General features: G+C 38.5%; 1 protein-coding gene across 2 annotated transcripts in view; it reads right to left on the bottom strand.

The window, feature by feature from the left end:
- Positions 1 to 2,249: 2,249 nt before the first annotated feature.
- Positions 2,250 to 27,532, bottom strand: part of LOC127650910 (protein FAM135B-like) — a 63,399-nt gene continuing 38,116 nt past the window's right edge. Inside the window, exons 8-20 of one of the 2 annotated variants that reach the window (XM_052136562.1) lie at positions 27,204 to 27,357; positions 26,290 to 26,339; positions 26,022 to 26,177; positions 23,715 to 23,788; positions 23,438 to 23,592; positions 20,666 to 22,835; positions 16,986 to 17,152; positions 16,673 to 16,764; positions 16,403 to 16,500; positions 14,925 to 15,076; positions 14,608 to 14,718; positions 14,378 to 14,491; positions 2,250 to 5,915 (exon numbers count right to left, since the gene is read on the bottom strand). In XM_052136562.1, coding sequence (XP_051992522.1) covers positions 5,710 to 5,915; positions 14,378 to 14,491; positions 14,608 to 14,718; positions 14,925 to 15,076; positions 16,403 to 16,500; positions 16,673 to 16,764; positions 16,986 to 17,152; positions 20,666 to 22,835; positions 23,438 to 23,592; positions 23,715 to 23,788; positions 26,022 to 26,177; positions 26,290 to 26,339; positions 27,204 to 27,357 — 3,699 coding nt within the window. In that variant the 3' untranslated portion in view covers positions 2,250 to 5,709. The remainder of the gene's footprint in view (positions 5,916 to 14,377; positions 14,492 to 14,607; positions 14,719 to 14,924; positions 15,077 to 16,402; positions 16,501 to 16,672; positions 16,765 to 16,985; positions 17,153 to 20,665; positions 22,836 to 23,437; positions 23,593 to 23,714; positions 23,789 to 26,021; positions 26,178 to 26,289; positions 26,340 to 27,203; positions 27,358 to 27,532) is intronic. The other variant, XM_052136563.1, reaches the window with a different exon arrangement.

Raw genomic sequence — 27,532 nt, 5'->3', positions numbered from 1 at the left:
AATTGTACAGAGCGGTTATCTGAGTTACTGTATACTTTGTCAGTTTGAACCAGTCTGGTCGTTCTCCATTGACCTCTCTCATCTAGCAAGACATTTCCAAAGCAGAACTGCCCCTCACTGGATGTTTTTTTTTTTTTTGGCACCATTCAGAGTAAATTCTAGAGACTGTGCCAGCAGCCATATCACTGTGTAGCTCACGACCAGTTGCCCAATGAAACTAAGCAGGGTTGAGCCTGTTCAGTACCTGGATGGGAGACCTCCTGGGGAAAACTAAGTTGGATGCTGGAAGAGGTATTAGGGAGGCCAGCAGGGGGTGCTCACCCTGTGGTCTCTGTGGTTCTACTGCCCCAGTATAGTGACTGGGACACTATAATGTAAAAAGGCACAATGCTTTGGTTGAGATGTTAAACTGAGGTCCTGACTCTCTGTGGTCATTACAAATCCCAGGACCCTGCTCAAAAAAAAGTAAAGGTGTAACCTTTGTGTCCTGGACAGATTTCCCCCCATTGGCCCTTCTCAATCATGGCTTCCTAACAATCCCTATGCATTAACTGGCTCAATAATTCTACTCTCTCCTCTCCCACAACAGCTGGTGTGTGATGAGTGTACTGGTGCACACTATGGCTGCTGTTGCATCGTACAGGTGGATGCTGCATAATGGTGGTGCTTGAGGAGATCCCCCTGTTCAATTAATAAAGGGCTTTGAGTGTAGCATCAGAAAAGCGCTATATAAATGTAACGTTCGTTGTGCTTGAAAATCTCAGGAGATCAGCAGTTACAGAAATACTCAAACCAGCCTGTCTGGCACCAACAATCATCCATGTGATTATCTAATCAGCCAATCGTGTGGCAGCAGTGCAGTGCATAAAATCATGCAGATACAGGTCAGGAGCTTCAGTTAATGTTCACATCAACCATCAGAATGGGGAAAAAAATTTGATCTCAGTGATTTAGACCATGGCATGATTGTTGGTGCCAGATGGGCTGATTTGAGTATTTCTGTAACTGCTGATCTCCTGGGATTTTCACGCACAACAGACTCTAGAATTTACTCTGAATGATGCCAAAAAACTAAATGTCTTGTTGATGAGAGAGGTCAACAGAGAATGGCCAGACTGGTTCGAACTGACAAAGTCTTCTGAAACTCAGATAACCACTTTGTACTTTGTAGTGAGAAGAATATCATCTCATAATGCTTTTCTGAGATGCATGATGGGACTGTTTTGGCTGCACTAGGGGGACCTACACAATATCAGGCAGGTGGTTTTAATGTGGTGGCTGATTGGAGTGTTTATACTGTATATTTGGGCATAAGCTACTACAAGGGACATATAATTAAAGCAAACATAGAAAATGCCAGAATATCATTGGCACAGATGTGAAGAATACATAAACAAATCAAGTAAACACATTACAGTCTCACAGTGAACACATTTTTAGCTATTTTCACATTCATGGCTTAATACACATATTTGGATGAAAACACACACGTATGCTGGAAATACATTTAGAACTGGTTATCTGAACTCAGGAAGAGAACATTCTTGACATTTACAGACACAAGCTGCCTCTTTATAGACAAACACACACACTTAAACACATGAAAACATGTGGTCTCCGCAATAGAAGTGATATGTTTGATAGCTTATATTAAACATATCCATAACACTGATTAGAGAATGAAAGACACAGAATGGTGTTACGCATTAAATTGAACAACGTTTAAAGTCCGCGTGAAATCGTGTGCTACTTACGAAATGTGACGTATTTCTCCATTGAGAATTGATTAGATGTTAAAGGTGATTACGGAGTCAAACTTTTTGGTAACACTTTGCAACAATGTTTTATTGTTTAACATGAGATAATGCATTAGGTATCATTAACTAACAATGAACAATATTGTTTTGCAACGTTTATTAATTTGGGTTAATGCTAATTTAGTCAAATACATTCGGCCATTATTATTCATGTTAGTTTGTAATGCATTAACTTATGTCAATGTGTACCACTTTTCATTTTAACAATGCATTAGTAGTAGTAATAATAATAATAATAAATTTTATTTGTATATCACCAAAGTGCAGCTAAAAGTGCTTCACATATCAGAAAGTCAAAGAAAGTGACGGCATAAAAAAAATGAAAATGACAGAACTAAATAAAAAATATATGTTTAAATTAAAAAGTAAAACAATAATGAGAAGTAAAGATTAATTTACTCAAAAGTAAAACTAAAATAAGATCAAAATAATAAACAATACAAAAACATTGACACATACTGTACATACATATAAACCAAATGCTAATTTAAAAAATATATTTAAAATGCTTTTTATTTTATATTGATTAACATGAACCAAGATTAAAAATAGCTGTTAAAGTATTATTTATTTTTCGTTCATATTAAGAAACTAAACTGTCAAATAACAACTTATACATCTTTACTGTAAAGTGCTACCAACCTTTTCTTTATATACTGTATGCGTAAAAAAATACTTTCTACCTGTTTCAAAAACATGTCAACACAGAAAAGCAAATTGCATTCGTCAAAGTATTTCATGAAGTGTTTTAACGTTTTGCTCTCTCTTCGTTTGGACATTTCCTCCAGATAACACTGAACATGTGGCAATCAGAATGATATATGGCTTAAGGATAACTGAAGGTTTAACTGCTTAAAGGGGCAAGTAAATGTATGTTCTTAATTTAATATTCCTTACATTTGAATTGAGCATCTGTTAATAAACATTTGTGAAGGAAAAGATCAATTTTTACACACTATACTTTACACATGCGCACACACAAGCACTTTTGCCCTTGGTCTCTGTTTGAAGCGTAAATCTGTGTTTTAGTTCCGTAATTAATATGCTTGTGTGAGCAAACACAGCCATCAGCTCACATTAGCAAACAAACAAACAAACACACACACACACACACACACACACACACTGATGCCCTGTGCAGTAGAGCATTATGGCTAATGGGTTGTTCAGCCTGATGGGCCCCTTTAGCGGTAACGAAGCGGCAGGGTAATGTGACACCTGTGTACTTAAGAGGCGGGTTAAATTAGTGTCAATCAATGTGACAGAGTTTTTACAGACTAATCAAGAGTCAGTCGGCATGTATAAAAGCTCAGTGGGAACAGAAAGGACATCTTCTAACTTTGCTGATACAAGCACTCTGCTATAAACCCAATCACACGATGCTGACCACAGCCGAATGAAACCCAGAACACAAGGAAATGAGCTAAAGATGCTGAACGAGGTGAAAACCTGAGGTATGGCTTGAGTAAAACGTTTGAAAGTGTTACCCTTTTTTTCATACAGTGAAAGCTGACTGAGGATGTCATAGTGCCTAACATGTCTCAACCTGACATTAGTTCCTTCAGTACAGTAAAAGAGCTGGTGATACCAGTTGCTCTGTATGACTAGTCTGTATGACTGGAACACAATGTCAAAACTACTTCAAAAGAAACAAACTAAAATCAAAAAACAGTGATAAGGGCTAGACCCGCCAATGCTTTTTGGGGGGTCTTGTATATAAACATGCGCTAGGTGGACATAATTGATCCTTGCACAGTTTCCAGCTGTTTGTGTAGCATTTGTCATTGGAGCTGTACTTTTTTTAGGACCTCAACATTTTTATTGAACGTTAACTTTTGAAAGCCTCTCAAGACACATGCGTTCTGTTATTTTACATTGCGCAGCATCAAGCTTTTTTAGCATAAGAGGGCGTTTGGCGTTCTGGGGGGGTGATGGCAAGACCCCACCCCCTTTTTCATACATTTGGCCCAATTGTACTTAAATACATTGTTGCAGCTTCAAACACAATGAGCCTGTTTACATACACACAATACGCTGATTACTAAAAAAAATCATCTTATTCAGAAAATCCGACAAGGCAAAGAATAAAAAAAGTTTACACGAGATTTGAAATCAACGGCTTATTCTTGGCTTTTGACGTCATTGGATACATTTGCCTACATTGGATAAGCCGATAAGATCTCTGGTTAATGGACATGCAACGTGTAATCAGGGTAATGGACAAAAATCTTCTTGTTAATAGTTTTTTGCTTAAAGCTTTGAAGACCTCAACTTGATAAAGGAAAACCGTTTAAGGTGTTTACATGATGCTGTCGGCTTATTCAGCACAATCAGTGTAAAAACGAGCACATAAACGCACTCATTAAATGAATATTCCAAATTCAATACAACTTAAGCTCAATCGACTGCATTTGTGGCATAATGTTGATGACCACAAATATAATAATAATAATTTTGACGCTCTCCTTTTCTTTAAAACAAGCTAAAATGTACAGTGGTTACAGTGAAGCACTTACAATGGAAGTCAATGAGGCCAATTTTTGTAAGGTTCAAAGGCAGAAATATGAAGCTTTTTATAAATGCACTAACATTAATTCTTCTGCTAAAACTCATGGATTATTTCATCTCTAAATTTGTTTAAATCGTAGATTTGCAGTGGACTGCTAAATTTGTGGTTTTAATGGGTTTATACATCGTCATGGCAACAAAGTTGTAAAAATTTATATAACTTTACACAGAGAAGTGTAGTGAGTGATTTTATCACACTAAAATCATGTAATCACACATATTGTTTACGTCTTTTGGCTAATCTTTTAAAACATTATGTATTTTAACTTGAACAGATTGGCCCCATTTGCTTCCATTGTAAGTGCCTCACTGTAACCCAGATTTTTGCTCTTTTTGAAGAAAAGGAGGGACAAGTCGAAAATGTTTTTTGTTTATCAACAATATGCCACAAATGCTGAGCTTAACGTATGTTGAACCTGGAATATTCATTTGAAGTATTTAGCAAATAATGGCCATTGAAGCCAAATCAAAGAATAAAACAACAGCAAAACCATTAAAACCGAGATTGTTTGACATTTCACTGGAGTACACAAGTTATATTTTAAAAATAACTAAAAAATGAATCAAAATTTGGGAGATTATTGAAATAGTGTACATGATCTTGACATACTCACCTAGTGATTATTAAGGCATGTATATGGTAAACACATTCAAATCAGTTACGGTTACAAGGGAGGCATATCATCAACAATACATCAACACAATGAATTTGGCATTTTCACAGAGAGATTTTCACTCTGCAACAAAATGTCGAAATACACAAACTATAAAATAATGAATTGATAAAAAGAAATTCTTCTGAAAACATGTATACGTTTTCATAACGCAGAACTCAAAACGAGTGAATTTACTCTTCAAGTATTAGAGTCCAGTGATATCGACCTCCTCAAGTTACGAATGGCGTTGCAAATACACGTTTGCGACTGGAGGGGAAAAAGAACCAAGGTCCTTGTTACGATACCAGCTACTACCAGCTAAATTTACATTCAAATGACATTCATCTGATCATTAACTCTCCAGTTATGATTATTCGATGTCAAGTTATTACATCATAAAGCTTCTTTAAGGCTTCAATTGTTTGTTTTCTCTATTTGCTTACTATAAAATGTCCTTTCTGTACAAATTTTACATTATTCAGATCCACGATCTGAATCTTCAATTTGTTTTCGTGCGTCCAATGACTGAACTTATTGAACAATTCCAGAGCTGACTATTATCTCTGAAATGAAATCTGATAGGCTGATTCTGCCATTGAAGTGTAATCTGATTGGCTCTCCCACAGAACTCAAGACATGAGCTCATCTCTAACATGTGGACTGAATGGCTACTTGAAGTAATTGAGCCCGGCCACTAGAAGGAACTTCTCCAGGAAGAGTTCGGAGTCGAGCACTGCGATATGAGCCGCACGTCCAATGAGTGTGTTTGCCGTGTTGGGTAAGGCGTGGAACACATTCTGTCTTATCAAACAACAGTTTGGAGCGCTCAGCAAAGGCTGGAGTAAGTTATTGATCATCTCTGTGTATACCGGACCTGTTAGAGAGTAAGTATTGAGACAGAGTTAAATACAACTACATGGAGAAATACAGTATACTCAGACATCAACACTGGTACAAACACATTATGCATTTTAGTCTCACATAGCCAGACTTTTCAGACCTTCAAAAGGCAAGATAACTGAAATCGGCTCTCCTATGATTTGTCCTGTGAAAGATGGGTTTGGTTCGACAATGCTAAGATTCAGAGAAAACAGAGTGAGTCTATTTTATAACCCATATTTGGCAGGACAATTGGAAAGCTTTGGAGCCATTTTACTCAGTTTGATTCTTTGCGTCAGTTACTGTGTTTTGTCTTTGTTGGTCAATTTAGACTATCAGCATAAAGTCTGGTCAGCTTTGCAACATATTCTCTCCAAGAACCACCCACTTTGCTTTTTTTACATGATGTTTAGGGGCAGTTAAATCCAAAATCGAAATTAACTTGTAATAGACCTAATTAGGGATGCACAGAAAATCTGTCCTAATAACAAATGCAGAAAATATGAGCAGAAAATTTTAACAAAACTTGTTACTTTAAAATCTGGTAACAGAAACACTATGGAGGAAAAGGATAATTTACAGTATGTTGAACATTAAAATCTATATCCCCAGAAGTGAAGTGGTCCCTCTCTCGGTCATAAGGGCAGTAATAAAAACTGTTTATAGTGCTCCGGCAAAGCTGTTAATATAAGGCTCAAATATGACTTTAAAGAAGCATAAAAAGCACCATTAAAATACTCCATATGACTCGTGCATTCTTTTTAAATCATCTTGAAGCTATACAACATTTTTATGAATCCCAAAGGATGTGTTTAATAAGTAAATTATCCAGTCATATAGATGTTTGATAGTTTGGCTCGCTTAAAACTTGCATTTAGAATGGCATCCAAGGTACATTTCACCTGATGAGAAGCATATTAAATCTACTGTGAACTAGCCTAGAGACAGAAACTTAAAGTTGTTTCTGGATTTTGCCGCCAAACTAAAAGCAAGAGGGTTCAAAGTTCAGAAATGACTTACTACTCACTGTTTACTAAAGGAATAGCTAATTTTGCTGCTGCAGTATCCAGTAGAGTACTTTACAATAAAGATCTTTTAAATAGGTTACATATTCTTTTTATGTAATTATTTTCTGTTTACTCTTTTTTTATAATGTGTTGTTATAGAAAAAGTGGTTTAGGTGCATCCATAATAATAACACCTAGAAAGTAATTATTCCAAACAAAGTGTAATTTAATACAATAATCTTTGGGTTGCAGTTTTTGGCCAAGTGTGTCGGCAAATAATTGTAATTTCGGTGCAACGCTTTACGTAATATATATATATATATATATATATATAGTATATGATGCAAAGATAAGCAAATTGTGTACTTAAAAAGAGTTGTTCATGACCTCATGAAAAGGTCAAACTTCAATGAAAGTGCTCATTGTAGCAGCCTTATAAACATGACTTTTTTCCTGACAGACTGATAAAATTCTGTTCACCCTGACTCCTGGAAATAAAGCCAGTGCAAAGCCAACCAATCAGACTGGATCTTGTTATTTTAGTGCGCTGTCTGAGGCTGAGACAAGCTAGGTACAGACATAGGTAGTCTGTTAAACATTCTCTGCGGTAAAGACTTAAAAAAGAGTAAAGTCTCTATTTCTAGACATCCTTCATTGCTCTATTATCATATTCTTTGCATGTGTGTAGAAGATGTGACAGCTCAGAGTGTGTATCCTTAGCTCTGTCTGTCACACAGACACACTCATAGGGATGCTGATTTCTCTCATCTGTCTTTCAAACCAAGAGAAAAATACCTGTCAGAGAGCTGCACGCCACGCTCAAAGATGACAGCCTCATGAAAATGGAGAACTCTTTTTTTTTTTTTTACTTCCATACCTGTTGTCATTGTTTCCTTTTGAATCCATTTCATTGAAACCATCAGAGGTGGGTAGTAACGCGCTACATTTACTATGTTACATTTACTTGAGCATCTTTAAAAAAATAAAAACTTTTAGACCCCCCTTGGGGGTAGGGGGTAGGGGGGGGGGTCACGTGACGCCATGCGAGGAGCAGATGTGTGAGCGACGAGCTCTGCGCACTTTGCTAGTTTTTTTTAAACTATTTTTATGTTATAATCCGGTGAGATTTGATACACTTAGTTATATATTTATTCTTTGAGGTATGCATGGCAAAGAAGTCTAAATTCTCAGGCTCTGGAGACATTAAAAGACACTTAAGTGCTCAAGCTGAAACCTCTGATGGGCCTGCAGACCGGGGACTCGATTGGGATGGTGCAGCGGGAGAGATTCAACGGCAACTGTCCAGCATTTCTGTAATGCTGATCATAATTGTTGCTGACTTGGATCTCACTGTAATACGTTGATCGCTTTGAATTGGTTACAAGAGTGGCAGATTTTAAGAAATTGATCGATTATCTGGAGTCATCGGAAAGGGAATTATCCGCTAATTCGCTCATGACCAAAATAGACGTGGAAAACATTTTGGAAAAACTGGAAGATCTCGAAAATAGGAGCCGAATAAATAATGTACGTATTGTTGGAATTCCTGAGCATGAAGAAGGCAGAGATATGGATATGCAGAGAAATTCCTAGACAAGCTCTTCCCGAATCTGCTCAACATAATAGGCCATAAGCTGGAAATTGAGCAAGCTCACAAATCCCGGCTTGCATTTTGGCTGAGGGAAACTGGCGCTGATCAATTCTAGACAGATTTTTGAGATCATTGGATAAAGATCTTGTGTTGCAAAGAGCAAAGGAAAGCTTTCTTGGAAGAATCTGAATAATTTCTTGTTCCCAGATTTTGTGAATTCTACAAGAGAGAAACACGATCGATTCAAGGAGTGTAAGAAACTCTTGCATCAAAGGAAGATCGCTTTTGCACTGATGTTTCTGGCCAAACTGAGTATAGATGCAAAGGATGGCTGCAAAGTTTTTACGTGTCCCAAACAAGCACTGACCTTCATAAATACATTGGAGTGAGTAAGCCATTTGGTGTTTCTCATGTGAGTGGATTGACTCACTGAAAGTACAGTCGAGTGTCGGAGGAACCAGGATGCCTTTTTTGGTTGTTTTTGTGCTGGTTCCGCCTATCGGCTGGAGTTTGTTTTGTGGAATAACACTGCTTCGGGACAGTTGTGGATGATTCCGTTGTTCCTTGTGCTTATGCCTCCTGTTGCCTGGAGTTTATGTTGTGGAGTATTTTTGTGGGACATTGGAATGATTATGTCATCTGCTGCACTCATAAACAACCAGCTGAACTGAACAGCTTTATATCGGCTGGAATTTGGCGGACAGCCAGGAGACCCAGGAGACCAGAGCAGATCAGGCAGATGGCCAGGAAACCATGGAGACCAGAGCTGATCAGGCAACCTCTGTTGCTGCGGACATGGGAAGAGGTTTGGGAAAGACCTCTGTGGTATGAACACTGGCAGAGACTCGGGAACAACCTCTGTGGTCGTGAACACTGGACATGGGTAGAGACTTGATAGCAGAAGCCCTTCTTTTCCTCCTCCATATACGGGCAGCAGTGAACACTGACTCCGAGATGGACAAGACTGGATATTCTGGGTCTGGGGATGGACGAGGCTGGCAACACTGGCTCTGGGATGGATGAGGCTTCAAGCTCATTGGCTGTGACAGGCGTGGCCGTTGGCTCATTGGCTGTGGCAGGCCTGGGTGTTGGCTTGTTGGCCGTGGCAGGCCTGGGTGTTGGCTCATTCGCCATGGCAGGTGTGGGAACTCATCATTTGTACAGAAGGGTTGTCATGGCCCTACACACTGACCTCAGTGGGGGATCATTCAACTTAGAGACAGAGGCCATGGGAGGCTTAGAGACAGGGGCCGCAGGAGGCTTGAGACAGGGGTTGTGGGAGGCTTGGAGACAGGAGCTGTGGACGGCTGGGTTGTGACATGGCATGGAGCAGACTCAGACTTGGCTCTGAAAAGGCATTGTGTAGACTCAGACTTGGTTGTTACCTGGTGTTGAGCAGACTCAGACTTGGCTAGGACCTGGCGTTGAGCAGACTCAGACTTGGCATGGAGCAGACTCAGGCATAGCTGTGACATGGCATGGAGCAGACTCAGGCATAGCTGTGACATGGCGTGGAGCAGACTCAGGAGTGGCTGTGACATGGCATGGAGCAGACTTAGGAGTGGCTGTGACAAGGCATGGAGCAGACTCAGGCATGGCTGTGACAAGGCATGGAGCAGACTCAGGCGTGGCTGTGACAAGGCATGGAGCAGACTCTGGCGTGACCGTGACAAGGCATGGAGCAAACTCGGGTATGGAAGGCTTGGAAGCCTAGATCGGGATAGGGAGAGGAGGATCCTCTGAAGCCAGAGTTTTTAGTGTCAATTTCATGTATTCCTCCCATGTGTAGTCTCATGTCTCCAGCAATTGAGCCGTTAGTACGATTCGTTAAATTGACATAAATTGGGAATCAGCAAATCCAGTGAAGCTGGCAATGACCCTGAAACGTTGGGAGTATTTCCTTAAGGGTAAATCCTCCCTGTTCAACTGGACAAACAAAGCCACTAGATCCATTTGGTCAGTTGTTCTGTTACATTTGAAGGAAGTCACGAGAGCAGGATCTAAATGCAGCTTGAATTTAATTTAAAAAAAAAAGACAAAGAACAAAACAGGGTAAACACTGCAACACGGCAAGACTAGGAACTGGTAACTAAAAGAAACGTACATGAAACAAGATCAACTGACAAAGACTGAACAGAAATCAGGGCATTTTATACACAAGGACTAATGAGGGAATGTAACACAGGTGAGAACAATTGGGAACAGCTGACAGAGATAAGGGTAGTGCGTTTTTGGGAAGTGTAGACCAGGAGGACAGAGGATAAACACAAGGCAACACAACAGTGGATCATGACCGATAGAGCTTTATTAGTTCAAATAATATGGAAGCAGATCATGTAAATAACTACAAACTCAGAAAATGGCATTTCTCTGTTCATCCCTTGAGTGTGTACGCTTAATACAGCTAGATTATAACGTGATGGTTCTCGACTTATTGAATCATAATATACACTCACCTAAAGGATTATTAGGAACACCATACTAATACTGTGTTTGACCCCCTTTCGCCTTCAGAACTGCCTTAATTCTACGTGGCATTGATTCAACAAGGTGCTGAAAGCATTCTTTAGAAATGTTGACCCATATTGATAGGATAGCATCTTGCAGTTGATGGAGATTTGTGGGATGCACATCCAGGGCACGAAGCTCCCGTTCCACCACATCCCAAAGATGCTCTATTGGGTTGAGATCTGGTGACTGTGGGGGCCATTTTAGTACAGTGAACTCATTGTCATGTTCAAGAAACCAATTTGAAATGATTCGAGCTTTGTGACATGGTGCATTATCCTGCTGGAAGTAGCCATCAGAGGATGGGTACATGGTGGCCATAAAGGGATGGACATGGTCAGAAACAATGCTCAGGTAGGCCGTGGCATTTAAACGATGCCCAATTGGCACTAAGGGGCCTAAAGTGTGCCAAGAAAACATCCCCACACCATTAAACCACCACCACCAGCCTGCACAGTGGTAACAAGGCATGATGGATCCATGTTCTCATTCTGTTTACGCCAAATTCTGACTCTACCATCTGAATGTCTCAACAGAAATCGAGACTCATCAGACCAGGCAACATTTTTCCAGTCTTCAACTGTCCAATTTTGGTGAGCTCTTGCAAATTGTAGCCTCTTTTTCCTACTTGTAGTGGAGATGAGTGGTACCGGTGGGGTCTTCTGCTGTTGTAGCCCATCCGCCTCAAGGTTGTGCATGTTGTGGCTTCACAAATGCTTTGCTGCATACCTCGGTTGTAACGAGTGGTTATTTCAGGCAAAGTTGCTCTTCTATCAGCTTGAATCAGTCGGCCTTTTCTCCTCTGACCTCTAGCATCAACAAGGCATTTTCGCCCACAGGACTGCCACACCATTCTTTGTAAACCCTAGAAATGGTTGTGTGTGAAAATCCCAGTAACTGAGCAGATTGTGAGATACTCAGACCGGCCCGTCTGGCACCAACAACCATGCCACGCTCAAAATTGCTTAAATCACCTTTCTTTCCCATTCTGACATTCAGTTTGGAGTTCAGGAGATTGTCTTGACCAGGACCACACCCCTAAATGCATTGAAGCAACTGCCATGTGATTGGTTGATTAGTTAATTGCATTAATGAGAAATTGAACAGGTGTTCCTAATAATCCTTTAGGTGAGTGTATGTCACTGTGCTTTACTTATCCTGAAGAAAATATGCATTCAATATGCAGCTTTATTAATAAGATTTATTAAAAATATTTTTTGTGAGTTAAAGATGGATTGAAGTCAACAAAAATATGAGAGAGGTAGTCTATGTGAGTGAGGTATGTCTTGGCTCTTTTCCAATATAAATATCTAAAACTCCATTAAAACAACTAATATTTTCTTTAGCAGCTATACTGCAGAAGAAAACAAATTATCTGAGAATACTGACAATTATAATAAAAATACAAATATTTAAAAATATCTAAAAATCCTTTAAAAAAAGAAGCATTCACCTGAGAAGCAGCATATAAGATATTTAGACTTGCTTTTAGAAAATAGATCTTAAATATAAGTATATTCTGTCTTTACTGCACTCACCACTGTATAACCACATGACAAAATACACTTATAAACAAAATATACTTTTATTTAAGATATATTCTCTTAAATCAAGTCTAAATATCTTATATGTTGCTTCTCATGTAAATATATCTCATTTTAAGGATTTTTAGACAATTTAAAATGGAAAACAATACAAAACACTCGATAACAAGTGAATTCTATTACAGAATTAAACTTAATAAAAAATGTTTTCCTTTTAATTCAGTGAATGTCATTAAGAGGTATTTAAAAAATATATATTTTTGTCCTCTTTAGTGTTAGCAAGCATGTTTATTTCAACCTTTTAAGTACACAAGCTGAATAATCGGTTAAGAGCTAATGATTATTCGTTGCAATAATCGCCGAATAGTCTAATAATCGTTAGATTAGTCGATTATCAAAATATTCACTAGTTACAGCCCTAATTCTCATTCTTCACTGTATATCGCCCCCTGCTGTGCTGGGAGAAGTATTTCTAGCTAAATAAATTACTTAAATATTGTAAAAATCTTTTTCTCACCCACACCTATCATATCACTTCTGAAGACATGGATTTAACTAATGGAGTCATATAGATTACTTTAATGATTCCTTTATGTGCTTTTTGTAGCATCAAAAGTTTCGCACCCATTCACTTGAATTGTATGGACCTGCAGAGCTGAAATATTCTTCTAAAAATCATAATTTGTGTTCTGCAGAGGAAAAGAAGTCATACAAATGGCTTGAGGGTGAGTAAATGATGAAATAATAAAACATTTTGGGTAAACTATTCCTTTAAAGTGATAGCTCAGCCATAATTTAATATTATGTCATCATTAATCTACCCCCATATTGTTCCAATCCCATGTTCTGTATTCTGTGGAACACAAAATATGTTAGACAGAATGTTAGGGACTGAAAGTCTCATTCACCATTCATTTTCAATATATATATATATATATAAAACATATTCACCTGAAAGTAAATGGTGACCAAGGCTAATTTCAAATATTGTCAAATATCTCCTTATTGTGTTCCAAAGAAGAAAGAAAATCATACAAGTTTGGAACAACATGATGGTGAATGATGACATAATTTTAATAAACAATAATAATAATAATAATAATAATAATTCTGTAATATGTTAAATGTGTATTATGTAATGGAATATATTGTAGTTAATGTCCATTATGTCATTTGTTAAAGTAACAAGGTACTTAATTACTCTATTAATTGGATACTTTCTTACTCTCACTCAAGTAATTATTTATGTTTGCACTTTTACTTCTACTTGAGTAATTATTTTTAAAAGTAATTGTAGTTTTACTTGAGTAAAGTTTTTGGCTACTCTACCTACAATACCTCTGGACACCATTGTGGGTGCTTTTTGCTGGTAATAGGAAAAGAACATAGAAAAATCTCTGTTTTGTTTGTATTTGAAATGTAATAATTACACCACTTATTTACTTAATTATTTGTAAAGTAGTTAGATTACTGTAACTACTTATTTAAAGTAATTAGATTACTGTAGCCATCAGATTAGACTCAACACTGGTGGTTAGGTGGATATTTACTGGTCAAGTCATAGGAGCGCTATCTCAAGTCTATATGATATTCTGGCCTCTAGAGATATAGCTTGGAATAGTCCTCAATGTAAGTATATGGGCTTTTTCGACAGTTTTATTATGTGCAAGGCAAAAATTATATAAATCAGATCAATCAGAAAAGTATAATGCAACCTCTACTGAACATGCTGCATGATTTGAGGTATAATTGATTTATTACTTCATTTAATATGTTATCAGAGCAGGAACTCTGTGAGCTTTCTGACCTGTGGTTCTGTCTTTAAGTGCGGTCCGACACATCTCAATGCGGGCCGAGTGGAAGGGCACGTATCGGTCCTGCGGGGAGGCCACCAACACCACATTCTTAAAATATTGCAGACCTGGATACAGAAAAAGAGAGGCTATTTTTGTAAAAATGTTTGCATTATGTGTTCCAGTTCCAGACACATAGAGAGGAAACTTTGCCGTTTTGTGTGCTTTTCCCATATGTCTGTACCTGGTTTCTTACTGAGCGTATAGAGGAAAGTTTGTCTTGGGTCGGTTTGATCTCTGAACGTAAGCTGCAGTAGAGATCCAGACTTCTTCAGTTTTTGCATAAGCCACAAACCTGAAGAACAAGAACACACACACACAGTTATTATTTACATAATACATATATTGGGAGTAACATGTTACAAGTAACGAGCATTATCATGTAATCAAATTACTTTTTGGAAAGTAACAAGTAAAACAATGCCTAACAGCTGGGCAATAGTCATCTGTAGACAATGCACATCTGTATCTGAAAAGTAGTTAGTACTTTTATGTTTTTACCTGTGCTGACAAGTGTGCTGTTGTTATACAGTGTGCCCAGGTGAGGTCCAGACAGAGACAGGAAGGTGTGGAGTTTACAGAGATAACAGCGAAATCTGGGTCTGGTCAGCACTGAGCGAATAATGATATTCCCCAAAGAATGACCGATAAAACTGCAGAAAGACGAAGAAGAAATTTTAGGCAGAAATATCAGTGTGTAAAATGATGTTTTGCGGGTTTGAAGAGTTTGGATGAGTCAGTGGGACTCTCTCTCTCTCTTTCTCTCACAGTCTCTCTCTTTTAATATTCTTTCATTCATTCTGAGTCATTTCCCTTTAATTAGCTTTTCCATAATCATCCTGAAACTTTTCATCATTGGTTTTTAAGAAGACGGTTGAACTCCAGAAATGTTTTGAGAGCACCTATTTCATAAAAGAACCCGCTGGTATAAACATTTAAGAAATAAGTTGAAAGAAAGAGAGGGGACAAGGAGAAATAGATTAAAAGAGACATTTTAATGGGTGTAAAGTTAAAGTTATATATATATAAATATATATAAAATTTTCCAGTGTATTGTTTGAATGTCAGCGGTTTTGTTTTGCTTTGCTGCCATCATGTGGTAAGATCAAGATTGCAGTGCTGGTGGTCTACACAAAAGACGACCATACACTTCAGCTTAAAAACTGTATTTCCCTTGGCGTCCACAAGGGGGCGGTCTTGATTATATTTTAATCAATGGGATTTAAAAGGCCTCACAGCACCTTAAAGGGATAGTTCACACAAAAATTGTAATTCTTACACCATTTACTCACCCTTATGCCATCCAAGATGTGTATGACTTTTTTCTGTTGAACACAAAGATGTTTGCTCTGCTGGTCCTTACAATGCAAGTGAATGGTGCCCACTTCGTTGAAGCTCCAAAAAGCACATCAAGGCAGCAAAAATGTAATCCATACGAATCCAGTGGTTAAATTATTGTCTTGAGAGGTGAAATAATATGTGTGGGTGAGAAACAGATCAATATTTAAGTCGTTTGTTATTATAAATTTCCACTTTATCTTTCACATTCTTCTTTTGTTTTTGGCGATTCACATTATTTGTGCATATTTCCACTTACTGGGCAGGGAGGAGAATTAATATTAAAAAATAACTTGAATATTGATCTGATACTCACCCACACTTATATAGCTTCTGAGTGTATGGATTTAATCTCTGGAGTCTAATGGATTAGCTTCAACATTTTGGTCATCATTCACTTGCATTGTGAGGACCTAGAGAGCTGAAATATTATTCAGAAATCTTTGTTTGTGTTCAGCAGAATAAAGAAAGTCATACACATGTACGATGTCATAAAGGTTAGTAAATGATGAGAACATTTTTATTTTAGGGTGCACTATCCCTTTAACCTCACTCAAAGCAACAGGTTAAGTAAAATGCTCTACTCTAAAAGATGAAAGTAAGATTTACTGCAGTTAAATGTGATAAATGAGACTGTAAACCTAATTCTGTGGATGGTGAGGTTATACAGCTGAATGTGTTGAATAATCTCGTCCAACAGTCTGTCCGTCATGGTGTCAAAATCTGCAAACGTGTCCGTCTGGAGACAGAAGACAGAGGACAATGGACAGAGGTCAATGGAAATGTCTGAAATGTTGGTTGTTGTATAATGCATACTGTTTCACATCGATACTGATGATGTCCAAAAGGCCTTATCACTCTGATCGGTTAATTGGGGTTAAAACTGTGTGCTGATTGGCTTTTTCTCCTACCTGGTTGCGTTCAGACATAAGGAAGTCCAGTCTAGATCCTGGCAACCCAAGCTCTATAAAGGTCTTTACCAACCGCAGATCTGCACTATTACCTGACAACAACAAATTAAGATAAAGCAGCTTACTAATAATGGGCATTAACATGGTTTTCAATGTGTCAAGATGCTGGGACCCAGCTAGACAACATTTTTACACTTCTAAATGTTCTTTAATATACTATATTATACACTTATTAAGTGTTCTGTAGTCCTCAAAAAACCTTTGTCTGTGTTTTTAAAAACCAACGTATTATGTACTTAGTCAGAGCTTTTACCATCAAGTCCATGTACACACACCACAAGGTGTATCCCATCCTCAAACTCAGTGTCGTCTTCTTCAGGAGGGAAGTATGGGTAATCAGAGGCAAGGTAAGGCAGATCACTGTACAGACAGCCCTTCAACATCAGCTCTCTCAGCAGGGCTTCTTTTGCCTTATAGAAGCTTCAAGATAACAATAAAAGGCTTAAATAAAACAGTCAGCATTACAGTACATTAGTGAGTGTTGCTATGTAGTTGTTTGGGGATTTTGAGTGATAGTTAGAGTGTAGTTTGTTGGTTGCTAAGGTATTCTGAGTGTTTATTTAGAATGTTAATATGTGATTGCTAATGCATTCTGAGTGCTTTGTGCACATTGCTATATGATTGTATTGGTTTTATGTGTGGTTGCCAGGGCTTTGCTATGCTGTTGCTAAGGTGTTCTGAGATTGTTTTGCATGTGTGTATTGCTATACAGGTGAAACTCGAAAAATTCGAATATCGTGCAAAAGTTCATTAATTTCAGTAATTCAACTTAAAAGGTGAAACTAATATATTATATAGACTCATTACAAGCAAAGTAAGATATTTCAAGCCTTTATTTGATATAATTTTGATGATTATGGCTTACAGCTTATGAAAACCCCAAATTCAGAATCTCAGAAAATTAGAATATTGTGAAAAGGTTCAGTATTGTAGGCTCAAAGTGTCACACTCTAATCAGCTAAACACCTGCAAAGGGTTCCTGAGCCTTTAAATGGTCTCTCAGTCTGGTTCAGTTGAATTCACAATCATGGGGAAGACTGCTGACCTGACAGTTGTGCAGAAAACCATCATTGACACCCTCCACAAGGAGGGAAAGCCTCAAAAGGTAATTGCAAAAGAAGTTGGATGTTCTCAAAGTGCTGTATCAAAGCACATTAATAGAAAGTTAAGTGGAAGGGAAAAGTGTGGAAGAAAATGTGCACAAGCAGCAGGGATGACCGTAGCCTGGAGAGGATTGTCAGGAAAAGGCCATTCAAATGTGTGGGGGAGCTTCACAAGGAGTGGACTGAGGCTGGAGTTACTGCATCAAGAGCCACCACACACAGACGGGTCCTGGACACGGGCTTCAAATGTCAAACGTCTTACCTGGGCTAAAGAAAAAAGAACTGGTCTGTTGCTCAGTGGTCCAAAGTCCTCTTTTCTGATGAGAGCAAATTTTGCATCTCATTTGGAAACCAAGGTCCCAGAGTCTGGAGGAAGAATGGAGAGGCACACAATCCAAGATGCTTGAAGTCCAGTGTGAAGTTTCCACAGTCTGTGTTGGTTTGGGGAGCCATGTCATCGGCTGGTGTTGGTCCACTGTGCTTTATTAAGTCCAGAGTCAACGCAGCTTTATGGAGATGCTGACTTCATTTTCCAGCAGGACTTGGCACCTGCCCACACTGCCAAAAGTACCAAAACCTGGTTCAATGACCATGGTATTACTGTGCTTGATTGGCCAGCAAACTCGCCTGACCTGAACCCCATAGAGAATCTATGGGGCATTGCCAAGAGAAAGATGAGAGACATGAGACCAAACAATGCAGAAGAGCTGAAGGCCGCTATTGAAGCATCTTGGTCTTCCATAACACCTCAGCAGTGCCACAGGCTGATAGCATCCATGCCACGCGCATTGAGGCAGTAATTAATGCAAAAGGGGCCCAAACCAAGTACTGAGTACATATGCATGATTATACTTTTCAGAGGGCCGACATTTCTGTATTTAAAATCCTTTTTTTTATTGATTTCATGTAATATTCTAATTTTCTGAGATTCTGAATTTGGGGTTTTCATAAGCTGTAAGCCATAATCATCAAAATTATATCAAATAAAGGCTTGAAATATCTTACTTTGCTTGTAATGAGTCTATATAATATATTAGTTTCACCTTTTAAGTTGAATTACTGAAATTAATGAACTTTTGCACGATATTCAAATTTTTCGAGTTTCACCTTTATAGCTGCAAGGGTATTCTGAGTGGTTTCTATGGCATTGTTAAATATTTACTAGGGCATTCTGAGAGTATTTAGCATGTTGCTGTATGATTGGATGGGTGTTCTGGGTTGTTGCCAGGTAATTGCTAAGCCGTTGCTAAGATATTCTGAGTGTTTTTTACGTGTTTGAGTGTGCTGCTATGTAGTTACTTGGGTGGTAGCTAGGGCATTGTATAGTGGTTGCTAATGCATTCTGAGTGCTTTGTGCACATTGCTATATGATTGTATTGGTTTTATGTGTGGTAGCCAGTGCTTTGCTATGCAGTGGCTAAGGTGTTCTGCTATTTGTTTAGTGTGTTGTTATGTAGTTTTTGGGTGTTCTGGGTGGTAGCTAGAGTGTTGTTAAGTGGTTGCTAGTGTAACCGGTCCTGCTTGACATGCTCCGAGCGGGATTTGAACAGGCGTTGCCGGTATGGGGGGGGCTGGTGTGCTAATGAGGAGGCTAAAAGCAACAGCCTCTAGTGTCAGTTGCTAGTCTCTTGAGGCCAGGGGAGTGAGGTTTACACACACTGCAAGGCATGTACCAGCTGGCTCCCATTACACTATAATATTTTGAGTGTTTTTGAGCACTTTACTATGTGATTGCTAGGGTGTTCTGGTAGTTGCCAGGGCATTGCTAGTAGGTTTCTAAGGTGTTCTGAGTTTGATATATATATATGTGTGTGTGTGTGTGTGTGTGTGTGTGTGTGTGTGTGTGCGTGCTTTTGTGATATACCAGGACAATTTTGTAAGTTATAAACTGGTAATCACAAGGTTATTATGCTATAAATGTGCTTTATGAGGACATAGACTAGTGTCCCCATATTTCAAATCGCTTAAAAATCATACTAAACAATGTTTTATTGAAAATGTAAAAATGCAGAAAGTTTCCTGTGATGATTAGGGTTAGGGGTTATGTTAGGTTTAGGGGATAGAATCTATAGTTTGCACGGTATAAAAATCATTATGTCTATGGAAAGTCCTCATAAGGATAGGAAAACAAACATGTGTGTGTGTGTGTGTGTGTGTGTGTGTGTGTGTGTGTGTTGATTGTAGTTGCTAGTGTAACCAGTCCTGCTCGACCGGCTCCGAGCGGGATTCGAATTCGCCAGCTGATATGGGAGGCAGTCGCACTAACGAGGAGGCTAAAGGCTTCATCCTCTAGTGTCAGTTGCTAGTGTGTCTCTTGAGGCCAGGGGAGTGAGGTTTGCAAATGCTGCACAGCTATCACATACCAGCTAGCTCCTGTTACCCTAAACTTCACTCCCATTCGGGTCATGGCACCACTTTAACCAATCCTGCTCGACCTGCTCCAAGCGGGATTTGAACTGGTGTCACCGCCATGGGAGACAGGCGTGCTAACGAGGAGGCTAAAGCTATAGACTCTAGGATCATTTGCTAGTGCGCTTTTTGAGGCCAGGGGAGTGAGGTTTACATATTCCGCACAGCTATCATTACACTAGGGTATTTTGAGTGTATTTTAGCATGTTGCTATATAATTGCTAGGGTGTTTTGGTGGATGCAAGGACATTGTTAGTAGGTTTCTAAGGTGTTCTGAGTTTGTTTTGTGTATGTGTGTGTGTGTATGAACAGAGTAAAGCAATTTTACCTTATTAGACATAATAAACTTGTCTAAAATATTAACGTCTTTTAAACAAGCTTTTTAGAAACATTTTCACATTTAAATAAAGGAAAACCTCACTTGATCATCCTCTCGTTGATTTCCTGGTCATCACTGGAGGAAGGGGAAGAGGAGATGATTCCGAACGAGCCCAGGGGTTGATTTGTAATGGGGGAAGTGGCTTGGCGGGTGGAGATTCCGCTGACTGATGGCGAATCGCGGAGAACGGATGAAAAAGGCAGACATGTTGGAGTGCATGACACTGACAGGTTCACAACCTCGACCACCTTTTTATTCACGAATGCTAGTCCTGAACTCTGCAGCTTATTGGCTCTGCTCTGTCCCTCTAATGTCTTCTGTGCTCTCTCATTGGCTGGAAGTTTGATGACATCAGTGGGTCTCTCTCTGTCATTGGTCATAATTTTGTGACTGCTCTCGACACTAATTGGTGGATCAGGGAGGTTCTCCATACTTACCTCAAGCTCATTCAAATGAATGTGATGGACACTGATGTCGTCAGAGTCGCCTTGATTTGTGTTTAATTCTAGCACACCCTGGTGTTCACAATATTTATTTTCACAGCTACAACACTCTGTACTGTCACCTTTGTGACCAGAATACTCATTAAGCAACATATTACTTTGATATTCCACAGAACGTTCGGTCAGTTCATCCACTGTGGCGTTTTCAACACCTTTATCTGTCACAAATTGCTGGTATAGTAACATTTCTGGCAAAGGACTTTCTTCGACAGCCGTTTCTTGACTGGATAACTCGTCCCTGTTGAAGTTGTGATTGGTTGTTTCATTTCTGTCCTCCATAGTTAAAGCTTGTACATTCCACTTCAACTCATCATCTACTTCATTGCTCAGTCTCTCCTGATTGTACCTCTTCTCCTGATTGGTTGTTTTATTTCTGTCCTTCGTAGTAACACCTTGTAGATTCTGCTCGGCCTCAGTGGCTTCTTCATAACTCTGCCTCTCATGATTTGCTTCACAAACGTTCCTCTCCTCCTGATTGGGTATTTCACTATCCTCTGTGTCATCAGGGCTGCTGATTTGTGGTGCAGAGGCGGATTTGGTGAGAGTATTGAGTTGCATCTCCTCCTCTTCGTATGGTAGGGAACTAATGGAGGTCAGAGAAGCTTGAGTGGCACTTGGCAAGCTGCCGTGACTTTCCGTCTGTAGCCCCTCCAGAGAGCTCTGGTGTGCCCGACACTGAGCCAGATTTTTCAAGACATCACGAACACCTACGACGACTCCTCGTCCCTCCAGTGTCCAGGCCATTGAGCTTGGCTCGCTTTCAATGCCAGAGTCTGAGATTACAGATGAAGAGCGGTTCATTAACTTAGACCCGCCCAAGAATACACCCCTGGGTGGGGTTTCAGACAAGCGGCGGTTCTGTAGTAGGGTGTAAACTGAAGGGGACGTTGCTTGAGGGTCGGTTTCTGGAGATTGGACATTCAATAGACTAGCCGGTAATGTTTCCTCGCTCCCAAAATACTTTGCTGGTGCTTCGATGTTTCTGCTATCTAATACTGAGTTTGGCACCTTGTTGCCATGGTTCCCTGTATTGTCTGGTGTTCCTAGGTGGGTGTCATGGTTATAAGTGGGCAGGAAGTCTAAGCTGTCAATGCTGGTGAGATCAGAAAGTTCTTCAGATTCCATCGGAACTAGCAACAATGTCTGTCCGCTGCCACTTTGGGTAATTTTAGCTTGTTTCAAACTCGCATGATTAGATTCTACAAAATCATTTTCAGGGTGATCAGCAAAGTCACTTGCATCTATCTGGCAACCAGTTTTCTCCACATTACCTTGTACAGAATTAACTCTATAAATTGCATCAGTGCTGTCTTCAGACCTACAGTCTATTTGCTCAATTGCTTCCTCAGTATCATATTGGCACTTGTCTTCATCAACAGACTCAAATCTTGAACCAGAACTAGTCGTGGTGGTCTCGTAGATATGTTCGCTTCTGTCAATATCTGTCTCACCCACACAGCCAATCAAAGTTTCTGCTTGATCTCTGGTCTCTTTGAGGTCTGTAATGAAATCCTGTTGTTCAACAGTTAGAGTCATGTATGTGGGCAGATCCATGTGATCTTTACTGGGGGGTTCCTCAGCGTATGTTGCTGACGAATAGACGTCCTGTGTCTCCTCAGTTGGACTGATGGATTGGTCTTGCAACCTAGTTGAGTCTGGACAGGTATTTGAGTTTAAGTCCATCTGGTTTGGCACATGAATGGTGTAATCTAGAACATGGAAAGAGGAAAGTGTGTTTGTTTGGTTGCAAAAAAAATGTTATATGTTAAATATAGTATAATTTAAAAAGTCTATACAAGAAAACAGACTTACTCCATAAGATAGATGTATGTGCTTAGTTGTTTATTGGCTTATGTGTGTTTTATTTCTATATAACAGGTTAATTTCTTATTTTATTAGTCACATTATTAATTCATTTGTGTGTTTGTTTGTTCATACATCCATTGTACATTCTTTGTTCATCATTGTTTTCATTCTTTAGCTTCACTCATTCATTGTTAGTTTATTATTTTGTTCATTCATATGCTCATTTGTTAGTTTGGCCATTAGTTCGTTCATTAATTAATTTGTTCAGTCTTTAATTTGTTCATTTATTTATTGAAAGTTCATTTTGTTCAATGGTTTGTTCATTCATACATTCATTCTTTAGTTTGTTAGTTTATTTGTTTGTGTGTTCATTCTTTTGTTCGTTCATTCGGTCATTCATTTATTTGTTTATTCATTTGTTCGTTCAAAAGCTCATTCTTTCGTTTGTTAATTCATTACATTTGTTCGGTCATTCATTTTTTCTCAATCAAACATTGGCTGTTACCTAAACAGGGCGTGTCCACGTATCTATCCTCAAAGATGATTGGCAGGCTGCTCCAGTCTCCGTCGATGTCCAGGCATTCCACAGGAAGTGGGGGCATTCGGAGCAGATAATCAGAGCTCCGCATCTCTGTGGCCACCTGGCCGTGTGTGTTGATACTGTGGAGAGACATGTTTCAGACAGTATTTCTCACTGCTCAGAGGCAGAAATGCACAGCAAGAGGCTAAATGTATTGTAGGTGTGTTACTTATTTATATAAACAGGATGATAAAACACTCACAGTTCCTCCTGAAATGTGAGCGAGGACTCTTTGGGATGTTCAGTGAAGAAATACGCTTCTGAAAATCTCCTGACCTGCACAATGATACACATATGAGAACAAATCATACAACACTGCCTATAGATCAATATGACATAATCTTTGTTGAGTTAACAGATCTTAAAGGGATAGTTCACCCAAAAATACAAATTATGTCCTCATTTACTTGTCCTCGGGTTGTTGCAAACTTGTAAAACGCTCTTTCCTTTGAGAAACACAAAAGGAGATGTTAACCAGAATGTTAATCTCAGTCACCATTCATGTTCATTGCATGGAAAAAAGATACAATGAAAGGAAATAGTGACTGAGACTAAACATGATGCCTTACATCTTCTCGTGTTTCACAAAGGAAAACAGTCACAAAGGTTTGGAACAACATGAGGGTGAGCAAAAAATTTCTACATTTTAATATTTGCATGCACTATCTCTTTAAAAACATAATATATCTTAGTGCATATTGACACAACAACAGACAATTCCTCACACACGTTCTGAACAAAAGAACCTCACTTATGAGAAAATAAAACTGCTCCAGTAATATGGGCAAAATTGGATTTATCTCTTCATTTCTTTATCCCCTCAAGTTTCAGCATTGTCATAACTAACTGTTCTCTAATTAAAAGCAGAGCTGTCCTGTGGGTGGAATTACTGTATAGATCATAAGAGATGAGGTTTATATATCTAATGCATCAGCCCAGAGGACACAAAGTGTGTGAGATGCTGGGAAATTCATGCTGTGTTGGAGAACGGCAGTTTTTTTTCTGGGAAACATAAAATAATGCAAGTCAGTGTCATCCTGGCTTATCTTGTTCCACGACTTTACTGTGGGTGAATAAGTGACACTGTACTGTATATTGCTGCCACCACAATTAGGGTTTAGCACCTCTTGGATCTGTTAAAAACTTTATTGTTAACATTAAAAAGCTGCGATTCAACTTTACAATGTTACCACAATATTTCCAAATGAATCTGAATAGCCATTTGAATTAAAAAACAGTATGAAATCGAATTGAAATCTTGAGAATCGGTCTGGATTTACAAAACACTTCTTAAAGGGATAGTTCAACCAAACATTTTAATTCTCAAAATTTCTCTAAAATTCTCTGCCATCCCAGATGTGTATGACTTTCTTTCTTCGGCTGAACACAAACTTAGATTTTTAGAAGAATGTTTCAGTTCTGTATGTCTTTGTAAGTGAATTAGTACGAACATTTTGAAGCTGCAAAAAGCATATAAAGGCAGCATGAAATTAATCAATAAGACCCTCTTTCTTCGGAAGCGATATGATAGGTCTGGGTGAGAAACAGATCAATATTTAATTCATTTACATTTACATTTATGCATTTGGCAGACACTTTTATCCAAACCAAGTTACAGTGCACTTATTACAGGGACAATCCCCCCTTGCTCAAGGACACAATGGTGGTGGCTGTGGGGATCGAACCAGCGACCTTCTGATTAACAGTTATGTGCCTTATCCCACTACGCCACCACCATTTCCATGTTTTACTATAAATTCATGTTTTACTATAAATTCTCCTCCCTGCTCAGTAGGTGGCGATATGAATGAAGCATATGAATCAATAGAAGTCATCAAACGCAAAAGAAGAATGTGAAAGTGGACTTAAATATTGATCTGTTTCTCACCCACACTTATCATATCACTTCTGAAGACATGGATTAAACCACTGGAGTCATAGATTACTTTTATGCTGCCCATATGTGCTTTTTGGAGCATCAACATTTTGTTATCCATTCACTTGCATTGTACGGACCTACAGAGCTGAAATGTCCTTCTAAAAATCTTTGTGTTCAGCAGAAGAAAGAAAGTCACACAGACCCGGGATGGCATGAGGGTAAATAATTGATGATAAAATGTCATTTTTTGGTGAAATATCCCTTTTGATATATATATTTTTTTTCCTTAAATTAAAAAATGTATTATAAGAAGTTTGTAAGAAGACATCTAGCTATAGATGTTTACAGCTTAAGAAAAAAAAATACATTCTTATTTTTAGTTTGTATTTTAGCGTTTCATGACTGGCCCTATTTACTTCCATTGTAAGTGCCTTACAGTAACAGTGTTTTTAACTTGTTTTATTTTATTTATTTATGTTTTAATAAATGAGAGACAAGTCAAATGTGTTACTTAAGCTTAACTTGTATTGAACACGGAACATCCCTTTTAAAAAATCCCCTGAATCTAATCAAATCAGGTAGTCAGTACAGGTGCCAGCCCTACATGAAAAGCCTCTTTCTGTCTCTCACCCGGAGCGTGTGGTGCTCCTGGGCCAGATACGAGCGGATATGTGGATTGGGAACCGTGGCTTCCAGAAACTGTGTCCAAACAGCAGCCAGCTGAGCACACAACTGCATCAGATCTTTACTGATCAGCTCTGCTACCTTCTCATGACCACTCTGCAACTAGAGAAAAGAATCAACTGTAAATCAACTTTACATAATCACTAATAAAAAATAATGACTTGTGTGATTTTGCTTAATCATAGTTATTTGGGTGGTAAAGTGTTTCACAAACCTGCAGTTCAATGGTGTGCTGATTTAATGTTTCTTCAATGGGAAGGTCTTCTATAAATAATCAAAACGAGGTGTAATAAAGTTATACATGTAAAAGCTATTATTTCTTAAGCTGAGGTTGTCTGGGGTGCTCATAATAAACTGCATCAGACATGTTTTAAAAGTCCTGATTCTGTCATTAAAATGAATTAATTGTCATCACCCTAATGTTGCTCCAAACATGTCTCTTGTTTTTTATTATTATGTATTATTATTATATTTATGAATAGGGACTCTGGGCTGTCAAGCCTTATAAAAACAACAACAATAACAAAACAATAAAATCACTGTAAAAGTAGTAAATGCGACTTGAGCGTCATATTCCAAGTCTTTTGAAGCCATTCCCTTTTTATGACGAACAGACCAAAATTTAAGCTAAAATCAAATCATTTATAAACTTTAACAGTGCCTAAATCAAAGATGGTGGACGTCAGTACCATCACACCTCATTGGTTCTTTAATCATGATGTTATGATGTTTCATCTGAAGACATGCAAGAACCAAATGAGATTTACATTGCACAAGTCGTATTGACTTATTTTACTGTGGTTTATGGTGTTTTTTTCTTTCTTGCTTTCCCAGTCCTTTATAGAGCTTTACAGCCGTCACAATTCACTTTCATAATATGGCGAAAATACTTTTCTTTTAAATGTTGCCTTTTGTTTTCCCTGAAGAATGAAAGGCATACAGGTTTGGAACGGCATGAGGGTGAGAAAGTAAAGACATAATTAAAATTTTTGGGTGAACTTTTCCTTTAAACTGTATTTAACTATTATCAACCATTGACCATTGAAAAAAATCAATGACCAATCAAAAGATTATTTCGGTTAATTACTAATATTGAGAATTAAAATACAAAAGTGATTGTGATTATACCCATTTCTATGTGTTGCAGTTGAGGAATCTCCTTCATTAGAGTCGTGTAATACGAGCGCAGGCCTCTTAGAGCAGCCAGCAACAGTTTACAGATGCGACAGTGCCACGTGTATGCTCTCTGCAGACAGTTCTCCGATGGCACGTAAAAACTGCCCTACACACACACACACACAGGATATTTGTTGTAGAGTCATATTTTACTGCTCGTCACAGTTTTTCCCTGTTATTTCCGCACAGATGTAACCAGGTTTCATGAATGCTGAACATAGATGTTTACAAATTTAGCTAAATATAAATCCATCCACCCACCCACCGTTCCTTCTATCCAT

Source organism: Xyrauchen texanus, chromosome 10, assembly GCF_025860055.1.
Source record: "Xyrauchen texanus isolate HMW12.3.18 chromosome 10, RBS_HiC_50CHRs, whole genome shotgun sequence".
NCBI lineage: Eukaryota > Metazoa > Chordata > Actinopteri > Cypriniformes > Catostomidae > Xyrauchen > Xyrauchen texanus.
This window is presented reverse-complemented; position numbering and strand designations above follow the sequence as displayed.